The 21,899-nt window shown below is 37.1% G+C and overlaps 1 protein-coding gene across 1 annotated transcript; it reads left to right on the top strand.

Annotated features, from left to right (window-relative positions):
- Positions 1-848: 848 nt before the first annotated feature.
- On the top strand, positions 849-11,034 carry LOC149283233 (platelet-derived growth factor receptor alpha-like). Its single transcript, XM_089497768.1, has 22 exons — positions 849-900; positions 1,217-1,534; positions 1,864-2,130; positions 2,896-3,026; positions 3,445-3,616; positions 3,911-4,100; positions 4,399-4,514; positions 4,808-4,934; positions 5,042-5,235; positions 5,423-5,517; positions 5,602-5,734; positions 5,995-6,099; positions 6,359-6,469; positions 7,104-7,257; positions 8,005-8,171; positions 8,477-8,586; positions 8,682-8,804; positions 9,414-9,525; positions 9,712-9,811; positions 10,011-10,116; positions 10,310-10,545; positions 10,887-11,034. Exons 1-22 carry the CDS (start codon positions 849-851, stop codon positions 11,032-11,034), a joined length of 3,267 nt encoding a protein of 1,088 aa, XP_089353894.1.
- Positions 11,035-21,899: the final 10,865 nt, after the last annotated feature.

The following is a 21,899-nucleotide window of genomic DNA, read 5'->3' as shown; positions in this document are numbered from 1 at the left end:
CTTCCAGCACATGATGGACATAACCCACCGGAGGCTGCCATGAGCATGTTAAACGGTCGTACCTTAATATTGATGATTATATACTTGAAAAACATAATTCTAAGAATATAATCACTGCTTTGAAAATTGCTAGAAATATTAAGATTTAATAAACAAGCAATTTAAAGATAACCGGTATCTGTAGCGTTTAGAATCACGGGTATCCCCACCAGGTGGCATTTAAAAGGGGCTATCACATTCCAGTGTTTTCCATAAAGAAAACTTTTTAATAATAATATTGTTACAGACAACGTGTATGGTTGTACATCCATTGATAGACACTGATGTCAGCAACAGGTCAGGAAGTATGTTATATCCTCCTGTCTGGGCTCGTGTTTGGATTCCAACGACCATCTCAACTGAGGGGTCCTGGGACATTATGGAACATTTTCATGACAAGCCATAGCTACAATTTTCACGACTGATTGCGCTGGGAAAAAAATAACAAAATATATAGATTTTGCTGGATTCAGTGTTTTCATCTCAGATATGACAGCTCTTCTTTTATTATTGTTTTGTTCATTTATATTTTATCTCTTTAATATAGAAAGAAAAAAAATATGATATTTTAACAAATACTTGCTGAAGCAAAACTGTAGATGTATTAGACATAAATTGTTCTATATACTAACTAAAGACCGTTTTATATTATACACAATATAGAAACTCTATTATTGCATTAAAAAATGTCAAATAGTAAATGGTATAATTTGTTTGTTGTGGCTATTTGCTAAATATCACATAATGTAATATACATATTAATAATATAATATAATATTAATTTTGTTTTATTACAGTTTTCGGCAACCATGGGGCATGCCACAAGGATGTCCCTAATTTTGGGATGTCTCTTATTTATTGGTAAGTTTTTTTTGTGTCAATCAATTTTACATCCAGATAAAGATATCGATACAGGATATTACTAATGTGACCCATCTACCAAATCAATCATTTTGTGTTTTGCTAGTTGGCAAACTTACTACTGAAAAGCATCTTTTAAAAGTAGTAGTAATTCATAGAATAGCACCTCACCAGTGGATTTTAGTGTCGAAAATGTTTTATGTTGTCATGAAGTGTATATTCCACACCACCTATGATTTACGATAGACAATGTTCTCTGCATATTGTGTATGGTATAAATTCCACTTATCAAGTCTTGAACTTTTCTGCTTTTCAGGTCCATGGATTATTCATGGCGAACACCCCTTACCCTCGATATTTCCTGAAAAGGAGGACATCGTGGTGGCGCTGCACACTTCCTTCAGCCTGAAATGCACTGGAGAAAGCGAGCTGAGCTGGCACTACCCGGAACTTGACGACGACATCGACAACATAGAAATCCGCAGTGAAGAAAACAACAGTGGCCTGTTTATGTCTGTACTGGAAGTCCACAATGCCTCTGTCTATCACACAGGCCTGTATACCTGCTACCATAACCACACTCAGACGGAGGAGAATGACATTGAAGGCACAGATATATACGTCTATGTTCCAGGTGTGTTTAGCGCTGCTCTATCCACACCTTTGTATAACACTGCCGAATGATTAAAACTACCCCCTGTCTCCACGTGTATCCATCCTATTTAAGCAAAGACATTTGTAAGGAGATCTGTCCACCTTATTCTGGATTGAACTGGGTAGATACCTGTCATTCCAATGACACCAAATACTGTGGGACGCGAATATAAAGATATTGTTAGTGGTAATCACTATGTACTCGAAAGTACAGCTGAAACACAGTTTTTTTTATAAACCCATCGAAATTATTTATGTCTTTATCTATAATAAGCTTCTTTGACAGTAATGTTGATTGTCTTTGTACAGATCCTACAGTGGCGTTTGTCCCCTCCATGATGCTCGAGCACATCATTGTGGTAGAAGAAGAGGAAATGTCCACAATCCCATGCCGTACCACCAATCCCGCAAGCCAGGTGACATTAAAGCACGTGGAAGCCGCCAAGACAGTCAATGCCTTTTACGACAGCAAGCAAGGTTTTTTTAGTAACTTTGCATCCGGCTCCTACGTCTGTGAAACCGTGGTCAATGGCGTGGTCTTTAAAACAGAGCCCTTCATTGTGCAAACATGGAAAGGTAATACTCAAAAGCAAAAACCCAACTCAATATACATTGGGTACAACTTTGTAATATGTGCAATCCATCAACCAGCAGCCTTTATCTTGTGATAACACTGGAAGTGTTAGAATAAGAGAACTATAAGCTATGGCTTAATTAAAAATGTTTGAGATAAATGGAATTGGGATTATCATCATTAAACATATAATTATATAGACCTAAACTATAAGCTATTAACCAAAAGTTCTCCCACCAAATGTCTGTAACATGTTTAGATTGTATGATCCAAACAGAATGATTACATGCACTGTTCATTTTAAAACTTCTGTTTTTGCACTTTTTAGAACTTGCTTTCCCATAACAAGGGATTAGTGATCTTTTAAACAGATATAGCGGCATGTAGACACATTAAAAATATTTAGGCAGTGAGATAGCTATCAAGCGAAGGGCCCTGAGATAAAGCTCATTCTTTCATTCTGCCGTGCATTTATTTCTATATAGTGAGGAAAGAGGACAACGGCACAGCGTTAGCGAAAGAGTGGATAACAGAAATAGCCTTCCAGTGAAACCAATAAAAAAATGACACAGTCAAGGAATCCAACAATGCTTGGGTTGTCCCATCTTTGCTGAAACAAGTAAAATACTTACGTTTTAAATTCTGTGTACTAAAAGGGCCAATAGTTTGAATCTTTTGCTATTATATGTTTGTTTTCTTAATCTAGTTATCGCATTGATTGATCAACTTTGCAAAAACCTGTACTGATTTTCCTAATTCTCTTTTAGCAACACAAGACATAAGTGTAGAGATGGAAGCTCCAAAAACTGTGTTTAAATCTGGTGAAACAATCACTGTTTCCTGCATTGTGCTTGAAAACGAGGTGGTTGACTTACAATGGACATACCCCGGCCAACAGGTAAATAGGGGCACAGCATTAAAGCATCTGCTGTCTCTATAAGACATGCTTTTCACTAAATAATACTAAAAAAGCATCTCTTGGCATTCTGCTCCATGTACCTTCAGTGCAAAGCAATTACCAAACTTGTTTTCTTTTCTATCTCATACTAGATAGTAAGCTGTTTGGTTCTCCATATTCTGTATTTTGCACCTAGAATTACCCCCCCCCCATTTATTTTGTTTCTGAAAAGACACCCATTATTTATAACCTACACTAATGAAAACATTTTTTCTTATCATTTACTGTAATGGCTTCGTTGTAACCTAACAGGTGCATTGTTTGTGCTATAAAGCAGAACCTATATAATTTGTAAATGCATACATTAAAAATCGATGGCTGACCAGTTGTTAATGTTCAGCGCTCTTATTAATTACAGAGAGGAGCAGGAAGTGTGAAGGTTAAAGAAAACAAGGTGCCACGCTTGAGACTGGAATACACACTGACCATACCCAACGTTACGGTAAAGGATTCTGGGGAATATGCGTGCGCGGTTCTTCACGCAACTCTGGATACCGAAGAAGTAAAGAATGTCATCATAACGGTGCATGGTAAGAGTGACTCAATTAATGTTTTTGTTATATTACTGTACTCTCTCTGAGAATTTGGAAGTAAATATTAAACACCGGACACCAGGACCCGGTGGCTCTCTCAGAGTGTCAGCGGTAATATTTGGCATATGGGTCTAAAATTAAAGAAACATCATTCGGTATAAGATGAACGCTTATTTCAGGTAAAGAGGCCATACGTCTGAGCTCAGAGGGTCTGAAGTTCTGTCTCAGAATGTTTCAGGATGGCCATCCATTGAAGTGTTCTCATTTGTGTTTTTTTCTCATGATTTTTAGAAAAAGGATTCGTCAAACTAGATCCCAAAGTTAACTCGCTGGAATTTGCCAATCTTCATGAAGTGAAAACCTTTTCTGTTGGCTTGCACGCATACCCAGCGCCAAAAATCTACTGGTTAAAAGACAACATGACTCTCAGTGACAATCTGACGGAGATCACCACTGGCACTGTCAGAATCCAGGAAGCCAGGTAAGTCCATTAGTTCTGTTCTATTCTTTTTTCCAGTCCCGCAGTATAACGATGCTTAATACAGCCAGACTCAAACAGCAACATGCGGCAAGACGTGCAAATGCTTGAGCCATTAATTTTTTATTTTTTTTTACTTTAACATATAATTTTATGTGCGGCTTGTAGAACACGGAGAGATTTAGAGAAAGTTGGTTTAAATTGGGGGGGCGGGCAGTAAGTTTAGGATTAGTGCAGAAATGAAAAACTGAACGAATGACCTTTGTTTCGTATTTCTAAACGTGACCATTGTTTGTTGCAGGTACCAAAGTAATTTGAAACTCATACGTGCCAAGGAGGAGGACAGCGGAATATATACTCTTGTAGCCCAAAATGAAGCTGAAACGAAACATTTCTCTTTTGAGTTGCAAATTAATGGTAAATAGAGGGTACATTTGGTCTTACATGAACCAAAGTCTTAACATTAACTAATTCAGGTTTTCATCGATAAAGAATATTTAGGAGATATCGGTACCAATTTTCGTGAAAATAAAAGTCAATATGAACAGTCATATATAATACAGTAACTGTAATGAAAGGAAAAACAGCACATACCTTGAGTATTTTAAATTGAAATGGTCTTGATTCCTTACTTTGATGGTCTTAAATGGTTCACTGCCACTATAACATATATATATATATATATATATTATTTTTTTTTTTCTTTGCAGTGCCTGCTTTGATATCACAGTTGGTTGATGACCACAATGGTTCTTCCGGTCAGCAAACAGTCAGCTGTCGGGCTAAAGGCATTCCTGTTCCAGATATGGAATGGTTAGTTTGCAAGGACATAAAAAGGTGAGAAAATACATATAATAAACAGAACGCCTGACTTACCGCCCATTGCCCAATTTACGTTTTATAGTAGCCTGTGGTATGGATAGTGACTGTAATGTTCTTCCCAGATGTAATAATGACACGTCATGGTCCATCCTGGCAATCAACGGCTCAGAGATCACCATGGAGACTCATCAGATTGAGGAGAATTTGATGGAAAGCAAGGTGACCTTTAAGAAAGTGGAAGAGATACTGGCAATCCGATGTGTTGCAAAGAATTACCTTAAAGTTGACACAAGAGAACTGAAGCTGGTGGCACCCAGTGAGTACAACAAATTAATACCCTTAATCAAATAATTTGTAATTTACCAATAATCACAGTTTTGCAGGACAACTTTAACGTTGATTTATTAAAAATTTGTAAATTGTAACCATTACATGGCTTAATATTACGATATGCAATGTTTTGTTTTTTCTTATCTAATAGAAATGTTTTCGTGCTTTTTCAGCCCTTCGATCCGAGCTAACAGTGGCAGCTGCTGTGCTGGTTTTGCTTGTCATTGTCATCATATCCCTCATAGTTCTTGTCATCATATGGAAACAGGTATTATATTACATCCGAGATGTACTCTTGTTTTCTTTCACTAATTCTAGAGAAGCAGTTTCATTCCTGCCCGCCTTTTTCTAGAAACCAAGATATGAAATAAGATGGCGAGTCATTGAGTCCATCAGCCCCGATGGCCACGAGTATATCTATGTAGATCCAATGCAACTGCCTTACGATTCCCGATGGGAGTTTCAAAGAGATGGACTTGTTCTTGGTAAGAAAAAAATAATAGAGAATATTCAAAGAGTAATACACAGAAAAAAACCCATACTAAAATAATCATAATAATTAGATCTCCGAGGGTTCTCTTCCAGGTTTGGAATAAGTGTAATAGAAAAGAAGCTCATCTACATTTTGTGTGAAGCTTGAATACTGTTACATTTTATTGCTGTATGCTTTTGTTATTTGTTTGATTATATTCTGCTCTGATTATTATGAAACAAAGATATCTAAAGTGTATATTTTAATATGCAGGACGAATCCTCGGATCTGGTGCCTTTGGAAAAGTAGTGGAGGGCACTGCTTATGGATTAAGTCGTTCCCAGCCTGTGATGAAAGTAGCTGTAAAAATGCTTAAACGTAAGTGACCCTTAATTGTAATAAACTCTATGATTTCAACTCAGTTTTATCATAAAAACTAACACCTTTGCAAACATACAGTATTTAGATCAAAATGTGTTTGATATGTGAAAAAATTACACACGTTTAATATAGATAGATAACATTGATTAATAACACACATTCATTAAACACAACTGTTGAATGTATTTGAAGATATGTGATGTGTAAGGCTTCATGTTATAATCATTTTAATAAGTTTAACCATTCTACTTGACAGCCACCGCTAGATCGAGTGAAAAGCAAGCACTGATGTCAGAACTGAAGATAATGACCCATCTTGGAGCTCACCTCAACATAGTGAACTTACTGGGAGCATGTACCAAATCAGGTAAACAAAACATTTAACGTGATCCAACCGATGGCACATCTCAGGGGAGCATTCCAATGGTTTACTGGGCAATTAAAGCTTTTTAGTTATTGAAGCTCACTTAGTTACCCCACATGTTTCACCAATGTAAGAAATGTTATGTACCTTTATGACTGCCATAGGCAACTAGCATAATTAACTTCTGTTTCCTAATATACAGCCTACAAATGTATGGAACTCATCAAATCTATACATTATTCAATAAATAAAATAAAAATATGTAGTAAACACTAGAAAAGAAAGATAATCTTATTAAATGTTATTGGGTAGAAGGTTAAGGCAACATATTGCTCAACCCTAGCTCCAAGGCAAACTGGGCATTGATAGGTAACGAGGTGTTTCTATTGACCTTTACCTGCACGAATACTACCAAGGATATATTGGAAGGGTTGCAGTTGAGGACTTGTGGAATAGTGCACGTTAACACAATGAATATAAAATATTTACGTGTCTAACTTTACATAGAAGAATAAAGTAAAATGCTTCATAATAAAGGGGCTAGATGGGCTAATTGGTTTCGGTCTGCCTTACAATTTCTACATGTATGGATTGCCACCATTAGTTAAATTAACATTTTTTTAATCTGATTTACAAGGACCAATTTACATTATTACGGAATATTGCTTCTATGGAGACCTTGTAAATTACCTTCATAAGAACAGAGACAACTTTCAGACTCGGCACCCAGAGAAGCCAAAGAAGGATCTGGATATCTTTGGGTTGAACCCAGCTGATGAGAGCACAAGAAGGTAACAAAAAAATATTATTAATAGACCTCATATTATATTGAAGTTTTATTATATTTGTATTTTCAAGTTACATTTTTGATTTGATGACCAAAATGACTTTCTAATTTACTAGACAATTTTTAAAGGACAAAACACAGAGCGCGGCATTAAACCAAATTCAGCTTTTTTTGGTTTCACTTGGAGAGCAGTGGCTCTGCCTCTAAATGTTTTGGCTTCTCCACTTCTGCAATCTAGCATATCTTTTACAATCCAAAATAGACTGAAATGAGTGGACGGCATGCTGGTAACCATCACAAATGATTACTTGTTATTGAAGTGATACCCTACTATCATCATATGGTTAAAATAACAGGGATTCTAAATTCACATAATTATAACAAAAATATCAAGAAAAGGCACATCTAAAAGACAATTGAATGATGTTAAACGATCGATTAATGGTAATCAGTGCTTCAAACGAAATCACTATAAATCCATGTAAGGAATCATATTGTACATTTGTTTGTCACTAGTTTGCGGAAGTAGTATATTGTTTTAAATTTTATGTACAAATTATACCTCAAGAGCCGGCTTTTCTCCACCTAACGTATCGGTTTGTCTTAGTCTGTCAATTCTTGTCTTGTCATACCCTTTGGATGTATGGATTGTAAGACAAGCTGCGTAAACTGTTGGCGCTGTATAAATAAAAGATAATAATAATAATATGTGAATCGTTTCTAATTGTGTGCACATTATTTTGTGTTCTAGCTATGTCATTTTATCCTTTGAGAACAATGGTGACTATATGGACATGAAACAAGCTGATAACACGCAGTACGTCCCAATGCTCGAAATGAAGGAAGCCTCAAAGTATTCTGACATCCAGAGATCTTTGTACGATCGCCCTGCATCTTACAAGAAGAAGCCCATGTCCGGTAAATACCGAGTTCATTTTTATTCATGCAGACACCTGTTCAAGGGTTTGTCCTGAGAACTAGAGAAAGCTTCAGAGGGAGAAAGTTTTTTTTCTGCCTTTTTCCTTTCTTGCACAGCTGTAGGTTTATGTTTTGTGAATGCAACAAAGTAAATCTCTCCACACTAGTTGCTTGATCAGAATGGTGATAGTTTTCTAAGTTGTACCTGCGCAATGTTTGGAACATTGTCATTCCATATTGTTGCGTTGGGTGAGGATATTTATTTATTTATTTGTGACATATTTTCTTTTTTTTTATGACATCAGAAGTGAAAAACATTTTGTCAGATGATGGATTTGAAGGTCTAACGCTCCTGGATTTGCTGAGTTTTACTTACCAGGTCTCCCGAGGAATGGAATTCTTAGCAAATAAGAATGTAAGTGAAACCCCAAACATCGTTTTCCTTCCTAGTGTACCCAACAAGTGTCTTGGGAAGATCTGCAACTCACTTTCTTTCATATCTCCATATAGTGTGTGCACCGCGACCTGGCAGCTCGAAATGTCTTACTGGCACATGGAAAAATCGTGAAGATCTGCGACTTTGGCCTGGCGAGAGACATCATGCATGACTCCAATTATGTTTCAAAGGGCAGCGTAAGTAACTACTTTCTTCTACAGCCATATAATATATGAAGATGGGCATATTATAATTAGTTAGACCACAGCAATCATGTGAATGCAGGGAAGCTTGTTATATGTACAGTGCAAAGAACACCACGTAGTATTTATCTAGCACTTTAACCATAAATTACCATCTGATCTCAGAAGATCTTCCACCGCGCCCAAAGCCTCTACTTCCAGAGGGTATTCTTTTACCAACATAGTTCTACTGCATATAATTTTGTTTTAGTCATCAATGCAAGTTTTACATCCACTGATGCTGTCCACTGTGGCTTTTTGTCCATGTATCATTGCTTATTGATGCATTGTTATTATCAAAATATATATTTGGTTATCATTAGTAATAATTAGTAAATGTGGTTATATCTGCAATCACATATCAACATATAAATGAGATACAAATACTCGTTAAACCAAAGGTAGTCCACGCTTGAACTCCTCTGAAACCTTAAGTAAGCCGCAACAAAGTAAAAATATCCATGGTACATGGGAGGGCTCGCTCTGGTGTATATGTCACAATGTTATAATTTACGTTAAGGTTTTTCAAACAATACACAAAATATGCACATCTTTTTTCTACAGACATTCCTTCCAGTGAAGTGGATGGCACCAGAAAGCATCTTCGATAATCTCTACACAACTTTGAGTGATGTCTGGTCATTTGGCATCTTGCTTTGGGAGATATTTTCTCTTGGTATGTATATGAATGGTGTGGGATTAATAATTTAATTTCAAAAGTGGTAAATCCTAATTATTTTACAGAAAAAAAAGATACATTAACAAAAAGTGAAATGTATATAGTAAAATTTTAATCCCATTGTGAATTAGCTCTGGTGTACCAAATAGCGTGTAAACGGCATATTTCCCATTCTGCTTTCAGGAGGTACACCATACCCAGGCATGATCGTGGATTCCACCTTCTACAACAAGATAAAAAGTGGTTACAGAATGGCAAAGCCTGACCATGCCACCCATGAAGTGTAAGTACATATGTGTTTTGGGGACAAGGAGTGCATGGAAGCAACACATTAAGGTATATGTGTGTTGCAAACCCACGCAGCTTTATTGTTTAGTGTTGCAGATCCCGTCCGAGCTGTGATAGCTTTTTCCCTTAAAGTGGCAGGACCAATCTTAATTCCAATATCTCTTAAATAATGCCTTTTTATCTTTTATTTACAGGTATGACATCATGGTAAAATGCTGGAACAGTGAACCAGAAAAAAGACCTTCATTTGGCCACTTAAGTGAAATAGTGGAAAGCCTTCTTCCCGCAGAATATAAAAAGGTACTGAAATACTTCTAATTTTAAGCCATGTACTTCTCTTTAAATTTTAGGTTACCAGACAGCACCATAATATAAATGCATGGATCAAATGTACTAGATGTTAGTCCAATACAAAGGATGACAGTATACTTATACAATTGTTCACACAGCCTCTGAAACTTAATATAACTGCGCCTTGTCTTTATTCACACAGTGCTACGAAACGATTCTTCACGATTTCCTTAAAAGCGACCATCCAGCCGTAACCCGTATGAGATGCGACAGTGACAATTCGTACATTGGGGTGACTTACAAAAATGAAAGCAAAATGAAGGACAGGGAAAGCGGGTTTGATGAACAGAGGCTCAGTGCTGACAGCGGCTACATCATTCCCCTGCCTGACATCGACCCCGTGTCTGAAGATGAATCAGGGAAAAGAAACAGACACAGGTAAGCAAAGGGATCTCCAGATTATATATAATGGGATTTGCTGAAAACACTCAAGTGAATAAGGAAGGCGTCATACCTTGACCAGTAGTTCCATGGCTATGTACCTTTTAAAAAATATAATAATATAATAATAATAGAAGCTGGGTCTTGGGAACAGTATGAGGGTGGTAGACATAATAGATATTTAAAATATAATAAACTTTTATATAATGTAAAATAAGGATATACCGGTTTTTGTAAGGTCCAGATCCTGACAAATGGATTTCCTAATTGCAATGAATAGAAGAATACTGATAGAATTATAAAGGGCAAAAAATAATTGTACCTTATTTACGTTCTAGTTCACAAACCTCCGATGAGAGTGCAATTGAGACTGGTTCCAGCAGTTCCACATTTATTAAACGCGAGGATGAGACCATTGAAGACATTGAAATGATGGATGAAATTGGGATCGATACATCAGATTTGGTGGAAGACAGTTTCCTGTGAATTGATACAAAACATTTTAGAGACCAAGCCATGGATTTAAAACGGAAGACTGTGAAGTCCTGGAATTTCTCATTTTTAAAGTTGGAAACCACTTATTTGAATTGGACAGCAAGACAGTGACTTGTTTGCCTTGCCAAACCACATGGTACTTGTAGGGACTTCGTGTGTATCTAGAACACATTTGTCAACTGGAACGGTTGTTAAAAGACCAACGATTTAAGCTCCTCTTCTAAGCACATTTTTACCAGGCGGTACATCGTAGCATCTCAATATTTGTTTTTCTTAAGTCATGGACAAAACAGTAGCTTTGTGTTTCAAGGGCATTCAAGGGCATAACAACGAAAAACAGAAACCATTCCACAGTTGAAATTCAGCATTGTAATTATGTACATAACATGTCATGTAAGCCTACAATATGGACTAAGAGAAGACACCACTCGAAATATCTGTGTACTTTGTACATTAGCTGCTGTTACACAATCGTCGAGTCCCCTTTAAACCACTCTGGAACAATTTAAGACTGAACTAAGAGCAGAAACATGATTTTTCATTGTAAATAACAGGGGACGTACAAGAAGATTCTGCATAACAGATCACCGGGGGTGGATTCATGTTTTACTATGTTGTTTTTAATGTATGTTTTTTTGTGTACTATACATATTAACATCGATACTAAAATATATTTTTGATAACCCATTGTAGTTAATTGAAAGCAGGATTTTTTTTAACAATCAGAAGAACTTGGATTTTAGAAAATAACAAGGAGCCTTGGTGTGTTTCTGTGTAACGGGCTTATTAATTAATACAAATATGCTAATAGTGCGTAGAGCAGAATTTAGCTAATAGGTACTAGAACAACTTGTTATACTTTCATTAAAACGATCTGACCACTAGAGAGATTATATTAACTGTGGTTCGTTCCTGAATGATCATTCCATTAGCCATTTTGTTTTTACAATAAAAATTGCAACTAATATCAGTATTAAATATATGATAACAGGGTCACTATTTCAGTTGATTTCAAACAAGTCTTAGAAAAATATTTACAGATTTTGTTTGATAAGAAGCATACATTTTAAAGTATAAATCCCCAAGATCTTTCTGGAAAGTGTTTGTTTGTAGAACCTAGTTCTTGAAAAATACTTCCATTTAGCAGATATGAGTTGTGAAGCATTGTACAGCAATGCAATCCGTTGTGTACAACTCTGGCACTTAATGGGGATATAATAAACATTATCTCTTTAAATGTACACATTATTGTAAATCGATAATATTAACTTTCTGGCTAAATTTTTTTGTTTGAATTTTCCAAATCTTTCTTGACTTTTCCCCCTTGTTTGATACAAAACCTTACTTTCTCATGCATTTAGGCTTAATTCTACATTGTATCAAATATAAACTGGAATAATTGGTAATAATAACCAAACCCAATTTTATGGACAGAATATTATCTTGTTTCTTTTCTTCTGCAGCACAATTTAAATGCAGATATATATTTTTTTAATTTTACGTGCTGACTAGCTGCCAGATTTAATATGAAGTAAATTCCATATCCTTTCTGCCAAGGCTACAATACAATATAATGTTCTCCCAAGATGACGGCCTTGTTTATAAATGACATATATACTTTATTAAATAAGGTCTGTATGAAATAGTCCTACTACCTAATGAAGGACGTAAGCTATGATGATGTTATACATCAATTTGTATATTTGTATTACAATATAGTCCTTAAATACTGCCAAAACAATTATGTTAAGCTGTATCACTGCCTTTGTTTATATTTGTTTTGACTGTGATGTACTCCACAGATGTGTTAACTGCTGCACTTTTAAATGTTCAAAATTATATTTTAGAATAATAAAAACCTATGTGTTTGTAAAATGAAATTATTATGTTATTATGAATATGAGAACATACACAGAAACATACAACATATGCACAGACACTGTTACGTTGGGAGCTGGTGAGCCCGGTTCTCTCCATAGTCTGGAGGCCGTGCTGGCTTGGAGATATCAGAGATCTTCTTTCTAATTGACCCACTCAGTGCCCAACAGGACAACTTACAGCAGATACACTGCAACCCTAAACTTACACAGCTGAACATATGATGTTTTGACAAATACGGAGACAGGCCAAAAACAACCACAGATTTTTATTGGGTAGTCTGTTTCAATATCTTATTAATTTAGCTTATTGTAGGCACATTGCATGAATTACTTATTCAAATGTTCTTCTTTCACATACATTATATATGAACACCAATCTTTGATGCACTCGGTTTAAATAAATAAAAAATAAAGCACTTACCTTGGCTAGAAGCTGGTTTTCCTGATGATGAACCCCAGACATTACCAGACCATATCAGTCTTACCAAATATACCAATTATTATTATTATTTATTGTTTATATAGTGCCATCAAATTCCATAGCACTTTACAATAGGTAGACAGGACATAACAAGTAGTATATAACATAACAGTTTGACCTACAGAGACAACAGGTGAGGAGGGCCCTGCTCAAACGAGTTTACAAAGCACTAAAACATCAGTGTCGTAGTACAAAAGTAAAAACAAATTATACCAAAGAGTTAATAGTGCAGACCAGGATCTCATACAATGTATGGTTGCTGAATTATATTAACTGCCATTAAAACCCTATGTAAAATTAATTTCACCTAATTAATACAGTATATCACACTTTTCAAATATTCTCAACACTCGACTATGTAATACCTTTAGTCCCCACTAGATGTCACTGTGGGGCATGGAATTATATGTTACCATAGGTATTTCAGTTTTGGTGAGCAAAATTTTTAGCAATTCCTCCACTTTACAGAGCGCAGCAAGCAAAATAAAATACCCTCATGGCAGTATGAGCATGTCTTAGTCACACAAGACACATGGTATATCACATTATGATTCTTTACATTTGGTTCCATGGGCCCCCTTATTTCCATATACCCAATAATACTTACATACTTAACTATATGTGTAGCATGAGTGAAAATTATTTTGATGTATTTTTTATATTTTGTCATCATAATATGTGGTTTTAATTTTTTGACTATACTTGTACCTCTATTATATATAGCCTACACACTACACAACACTTTAAAGTCGCTGGGCTATTGCTGTGGTATCAAAAAGAATATCAATTATACCCAGCAAAAATACAGGGTGTGTATATCTGATGGCGTCGTGGGATGTCACATTGCTATATGGTTCCATGTGGTTATATTGGAAAGATTTACTGCTTTTGAATTGTGCAGTCAGGGGGGGATGTATTCTTGGAGAAGGCCTGTTCTTTCATGTACTTCTCCAAATTTCACTGAACCAGGATGCCATGAGAAGGCTGGGGGTAATTAAGAGAGGAACATTTCTAGCTGAAATGCTGATTAAAAATGATGGCGGTGAAACAAATATTTTTTTTTTTTTAAAGTATATAAAAATAAAAGCTACTAGCAAGTGGCTTGTGTTAACCTTATGAATTAAAAATAAAATAAAAACATCTTTTTGGTATTCCTCACACAGTTAGAGGGATGTGGTTTAAGCGGTGTTTGAAACCACATCCCCCTAATGTAATTAGAGTATTTTCACATATCCCTACTCTAGGCCAATACATTTACCATACATGATTGAAAATGCATCAGGTAGAGAGGGAGGAATACTGCAGAAAGCCCATGAAGAGAATACAGTCTTACAATCTGGATGACCACACTGAACTATATTTGGCAAACTGATAAACAAATGGAAAACTAGAAATAGAATGATCAAGACTTGGGGAAGAAAAGTTTTTTATTTACAGATTCCAATTTTATGTCCAGCATTTCATGATCCCCTTACAGGTGTAAGAATTCAAATTTACAAAAAATGTTAAAACCACGAAAAAAAAAAAAAGAAAAAAAAAGAATTCAAATACTTTGGAACAATACAAAAAATATAATTAAAAAATTGTAATGTTATACTTCGCCTGTAGGTGGCATCACAACATAACATAAGATATTCCTTGCGCATCGGAAGCCCCTTGGAGATGGGAAAATGGCACGGATTGTGCTGCATACGTTTAGGCTTTCACAATTTCATATAGTTGTGCTATGCAATGAATGTGACAACTCAACGAATGCTACCGAAATGTCTGCGCTTTTGCCATTCATTTTCGGTTGTTCTGTCTGGGACCCTCTTTAGTTATCAGAGATTTGTACAAATGCACAAAATAGGCAAAAATCGGAATCCGAAAACACATGTCTTGTATTTACTAAAAAATCAAAATACATCAGCATCAAATTAGTTATTTACAATTATTTTGAGAAAATGGCAACTTTTTTTGAAAACTGTGATTATTACAGTTATATCTTAATAACAGTCTCTACATTTGCACTGACATGTTTTAACACTATATGGGTCTTTCCAAAATAATTGTTAATTGCTTATACTGCGCCGCCTCTAATTTGCATCATCAAACAATATTCTTGAGTAATACCAAGCCCAGAAGAGAATTGTATTACCATACAGGGCAATATCACCAGCTGGATTTCACATGCACACATGAAATGAAGCGGCCACTGTCTGCCATTGACCTAAATAACCATAGTTTCACCTCAAACGAAAACATAGTTTTGCCACCTAAACAAAGTGTGTTCTCTCCACCTGAGATAGTAATCAGAGGTTTTGCATGCACACGGCACAGTGAAGCATTCAGCTATACCTTTCATAAAATGAATGAGACTTGGTCTTGATGAGTTTCCTTTGGGTCCAGAGTCAGATCCGAATATCCACTAAACAGTCAGACTGAATTGTAAATCTGATGAGAAATAATCAGGGCATCTAATGGTCACAATGTGCCTTAGACAATACCACGTTTACCTTTAACATAAACAGGTTCACCCTGATCTGGGATGACCTTCAGCTGGTCAGAGTTTTGGCATCCTAACTAGACAGCTATGTTTAATGACTGGAAGTCTGGAACCATATAGTTTAGTAAAAGTTTCCAAAGTAGCTAACGACAGGGCTCATTTATAATGAAGTCAGCTGTCTAGCACAAGAACAATGGTACTTATGCTAGCAAATTCTCAAGCACAGTAAACAGAAATACTCGTGTAACCAGTATCCTAAGGGCAATTGCTATAGCTCCTCACCTAAAGTGTTAGTTACCAAGTGTGGTGGCTAATTTATAGTCTTTAAAGAACATCATTTGACCAAGTCATTGGTCGCACACAAGCACATTCATGGAATTTCTTCTAACTATGACAAAAATGTATTTTGGGAAACCATCGTATGGTGAATAATTAACCTCTAAATTGGAGGCGCCGTTCCACCTACTCATTTAACACTTTTTGTAACTAAATAAAGAGTTAGAAGCTCTTCCTAGAAATAATTATTAAATATTGTAAAGTTGTGCCTTATTCTTTCTTTCATTCATTTTTTTGGCCTGGTACACTTGACAAAAACAGGCACTGATAGGTTGGTGCCAAAGAATTTTATATTCTTCTTAAGAGATGTCTGCGCAATTCTTACGTTATTAAGTCTTAAGCGGTAATAATTATATTATTGATCTGCTATGTATTATTTGCTGATTGTTTTGAAGCAACATTTAAAAAAAACTCCCCAATGTATGCTGTGAATCCATCACGTTTCACGTTTTTATTTCAATAATATTAAACCTTATAAAGCGATTTTTGCATTGAACTGGATATTTAGATGCCACAAAAATGCTTACTTTCCAAATGTTTTCCGTGGGAACTGGAATCACAAATAGAGACATTTTTATGTTGCATGCCCCTGTGGCATGGAAAGAGTTTAAATAAACTATAAACCACAGGCAATCTACTATTTGTAGGACTCTGTTAAATGTCCAGGAAGGAAGTCTAGAGTCTGTGACAGATCAAGGATACATGTTTGAAATGTATACAGTGCAGATGATCGGATATTAAACCTTTTAATTGTTGTTAAGTAAAATAAACCTTTAACCAGCTTGTGTTCGTGTGTCTACAAAATGCTTAATATTAACAAGTAGAAAAAATAGTCCCCAGGTCTCAACTGAGGTCAGACAAGCGAGGTGTAGGTGTTATTCAATAAAACCCAGACTGCTTGTTCTCGAGCGGGTAAAAAAGGACATTTTCACTTAGTTAAGGCTCAACTGTGTCTTATAATGAAATGATAATACATGCCACAAATAAAGTCTAAATCACAAATAAATTCTCAACATAATTTCCTCAATAAAGGTAGACAGCTTTCCCAGAGAATGTCTGTGATTTATGCATTTGATAAATAAAAGGTAAGCAAAACAAAAGATAACGAAAAAATAAATGGACAAAAAGAAACGAAGAATGAAACAGATAACTAATGACCAAAACTCAGAATGGATCTTAAAATACAGCAGGGACTTCAGTATGATATTAATTTCCAAACAGTCATAATTTACTCACCAGATGTTGATAAAAAACTGTTTTTTAGTGATCCCCGAAAAGACAAAAATTGCATTAGTGCTCCTTTAAGCTCAATAAATCATATTCTGGCAAAGCATCGTGGAAGCTCCAGTTCGATAACTACATGGAGACCCGATTGATGGCTACGGCTGGGGTAAAGAGAGTAACATTTAAATACAATAAATGTGGGATATGGACTATAGATCATATTACTCAAATTTGTGATAGGAGCCCCACAAAGTTTGTGAAAACTGCACATTCACTCCCAATCATTCACTCTAATAACCAATGGAATGTCCTATTAATTCCTGCACTTTTACCAGAATTGGTTTTATACATCCCTAACTGAAGTAACATAGTAACATAGTAACATAGTTCATAAGGTTGAAAAAAGACCAAAGTCCATCAAGTTCAACCTATATACATATTGTGTCCCTACCGTGTTGATCCAGAGGAAGGCAAAAAACTCCTTATGAAGCAGATGCCAATTGCCCCATACCAGGGGGAAAATTCCTTCCCGACTCCAAATATGGCAATCAGAATAAATCCCTGGACCAACGTTCTGTCCCTATTAATCTAATATCCATAACTTGTAATATTATTGCTTTCAAGAAACACGTCCAGGCTCCTTTTGAACTCTTTTATTGAGTTTACCATTACCACTTCCTCTGGCAGAGAGTTCCATAATCTCACCGCTCTTACTGTAAAGAACCCCCGTCTGTGCTGGTGTAGAAACCTTCTTTCCTCCAACCGTAGAGGATGTCCCCTTGTTATAGATACAGTCCTGGGTATAAATAGGTCCTGGGAGTGATCTCTGTACTGCCCCCTTATATATTTATACATAGTTATTAAATCCCCCCTAAGCCGTCTTTTTTCCAAACTAAATAACCCCAATTCTGATAATCTTTCTGGGTACTGTAGTCCTCCCATTCCCCTTATTACTCTGGTTGCCCGTCTTTGAACCCTCTCCAGCTCCACTATATCTTTCTTGTACACTGGTGCCCAGTACTGTACACAGTATTCCATGTGTGGTCTGACTAGTGACTTGTACAGTGGTAGAATTATTTCCTTGTCGTGGGTATCTATGCCACTTTTGATGCACCCCATGATTTTATTTGCCTTAGCAGCAGCTGCCTGACACTGGTCGCTACAGGTAAATTTACTGTTAACTAAAACTCCTAAGTCCTTTTCCATGTCAGTCGTCCCCAGTGTTTTCCCATTTAATACATATTCCCAGCCTGGATTTTTCTTCCCCATGTGCATAACCTTACATTTATCTGTGTTGAACCTCATCTGCCACATCCCAGCCCAAGCCTCCAACCTATGGAGATCCATTTGTAATCGTGCACTGTCCTCTATTGTGTTAACCACGTTACAGAGCTTAGTATCGTCTGCAAAGATTGATACTTTACTATACAATCCCTCTACAAGGTCATTAATAAATATATTAAAAAGAATAGGACCCAAAACTGACCCCTGTGGTACCCCACTAGCAACAGTAACCCACTCAGAGTATGTACCATTAATAACCACCCTCTGTTTCCTATCACTGAGCCAGTTACTTACCCACATACACACATTCTCCCCCAGCCCAAGCATTCTCATTTTATGTACCAGCCTTTTATGTGGCACCGTATCAAATGCTTTGGAAAAATCAAGATATACGACATCCAGCGATTCACCCCGATCCAGTCTTGAGCTCACCTCCTCATAAAAGCTGATCAGGTTAATTTGACAGGACCGATCCCTTGTAAACCCATGCTGATATGGAGTCATACACTTATTTTCATTGAGATACTCCAAAATAGCATCTCTTAGGAAACCCTCAAACAGTTTACACACAACAGAAGTTAAACTAACAGGCCTATAATTCCCCGGGTCACTTTTTGTCCCCTTTTTGAATATTGGCACAACATTTGCTATGCGCCAGTCCTGGGGAACAGACCCTGTCACTATAGAGTCCTTGAATATTAGAAATAGGGGTCTGTCTATTACAGGGGCGTCCAACATGCGGCCCTCGAGGTGCGGCCCGCGTAAGATCGGCAGCCAGGGCAACCGATCTTACGCGAGCCGCACCTCAAGCCCTGCTACTTACTTGTGGGAGGGTCTTCTGGACTGCACAGAGGAAGCGGAGTTCACGTGACATCCTACTTCCTCTGTGCTTTAGCAGAGAAGGCAGAGGGAGGCCGCGCCCCCTGCTGAAGTCTGTGAGCGGCATCGAGGAGCTGCAGTGCAGGTAAGGGGGTGAGGAGGGTGTTTGAATGAGTGTGTGTGATTGAGGGAATGAATCTGTGAATGAATGATTATATGAATAAATGAGTGTGTGTGTGTGTGATAGCATGGATGTGTAAGTGCTGGAACCTAGGCATGATGGGACTGTGATTGCTGTTAGCAATCACACTCCTATCATGCCAAGTCAGCCAGTACATGCTGAAACCTGGCCAGCTGCCCCCCTTGTGTAGTGATGCTGCCAGCAGTATGGGGTCTGCACTTACAGCCACCCTGTACCACCATGTACTGGCTGACTTGGCATGATAGGAGTGTGATTGCTAACAGCAATCACAGTCCCATCATGCCTAGGTTCCAGCATTTACTGGATGGATGTGTAAGTGCTGGAACCTAGGCATGATGGGACTGTGATTGCTGTTAGCAATCACACTCCTATCATGCCAAGTCAGCCAGTACATGCTGAAACCTGGCTAGCTGCCCCCCTTGTGTATTGATGCTGCCAGCAGTATGGGGTCTGCACATCACTTACAGCCACCCTGTACCAGCGTGTATTGTCTGACTTGGCATGATAGGAGTGTGATTGCTAACAGCAATCACAGTCCCATCATGCCTAGGTTCCAGCATTTACTGGATGGATGTGTAAGTGCTGGAACCTAGGCATGATGGGACTGTGACTACTGTTAGCAATCACACTCCTATCATGCCAAGTCAGTACATGCTAAAACCTAGCTAGCTGCCCCCCTTGTGTAGTGATGCTGCCAGCAGTATGGGGTCTGCACATCACTTACAGCCACCCTGTACCAGCATGTACTGGCTGACTTGGCACAGTCCCATCATGCCTAGGTACCAGCATTTACTGGTTGCCTGGGTATGATAGGAGTGTGATTGCTGTTAGCAATCACACTCCTATCATGCCAAGTCATAGTGCTAATTTTGTCCAGTTGTGTGTTACCTACTTTTATTAAACATGTGAGTTTTTATTATTATTGTTAAAGGTGGGGGTCATTTTCGGTTTTGGCTAAGTGAACCCTGAATGTTTTGGTCCAGAATTTTCATTTTAGTTCATCCCTAGAATAAATCTAGGGAATCCTGAATTTGTAGTCACAAAACTTTCAAGGCCCAGAAATCAGTGAGAGGAAGAGTAAAGGTTTTGTGTCATTTTACTTTAATCTGCATATTTTATTAAAGGCCATATTTTTTGTCACAGTGAAAAATGAGTGCGGCCCGCGCACGTATACAATTCTGATGAAGTGGCCCCTGGTCTATTACATTACTTAACTCCCTTAGAACGCGGGGGTGAATGCCATCTGGACCTGGTGATTTGTCTATTTTGATTTTTTTTAGGCGGCACTGCACTTCTTCCTGGGTTAGACAGGCGACATGTACTGGGGCAGTTATCTCATCCTGCTGTATATTACCTGGCTTTTCATTTTCCTCTGTGAATACAGCAGAGAAGAATATATTTAATAGATTAGCTTTTTCCTGATCCCTGTCTATAACTTCTCCCTCATTACTTTTTAAGGGGCCAACGCTTTCATTTTTAACCTTTTTACTATTTATATAGTTAAAGAAAATTTTGGGGTTTGTTTTACTCTCTTTGGCAATGATTCTTTCTGTCTCCACTTTTGCTGCTTTTATCTGATTTTTACATTTTTTTTTTTCCCGATAGCTTTTTAGTGCTTCCTCACTGCCTTCCTGTTTTAGTAGCTTAAATGCCTTTTTTTGCCATTTATTACCCCCTTTACATTTTTATTTATCCACATTGGTTTTCTCTTGTTCCTGACTCTTTTATTCCCATACGGTATGTACCTTTCACAGTGAGAATTTAAGATGTCTGTACTCTTGTTTTTGAGGACATTTTCCCAATTTACAGTGTTAAGGGCTTCTCTTAGTTGATCAAACTTTGCCTTCCTAAAGTTCATAGTTCTTGTGGCTCCTCTAAGAGTTCCCTTATTGAAGGACAAGTTATAATGTATCATATTGTGATCACTATTTCCTAGATGCCCCCTGACCTGCACATTAGTTACTCTGTCAGGTCTGTTGGTTAATATTAAGTCCAGTAGGGCGCCCCCTCTGGTCGGGTCCTGTACCATTTGGGACAGATAATTATCCTTACTTATAGTCAGAAACCGGTTTCCTTTATGAGATTCACAGGTCTCTGTTTCCCAGTTTATGTCGGGATAGTTAAAGTCCCCCATAATAACCACCT

This window comes from Sceloporus occidentalis, unplaced genomic scaffold (genome assembly GCF_023333645.1).
Source record: "Sceloporus occidentalis isolate IW3139 unplaced genomic scaffold, rSceOcc1.0.p SCAF_107, whole genome shotgun sequence".
In the NCBI taxonomy this organism is placed as follows: Eukaryota; Metazoa; Chordata; class Lepidosauria; order Squamata; family Phrynosomatidae; genus Sceloporus; species Sceloporus occidentalis.
Note: the sequence above shows the minus strand (reverse complement) of the source record. Positions and strands in the feature narration are given on the sequence as shown.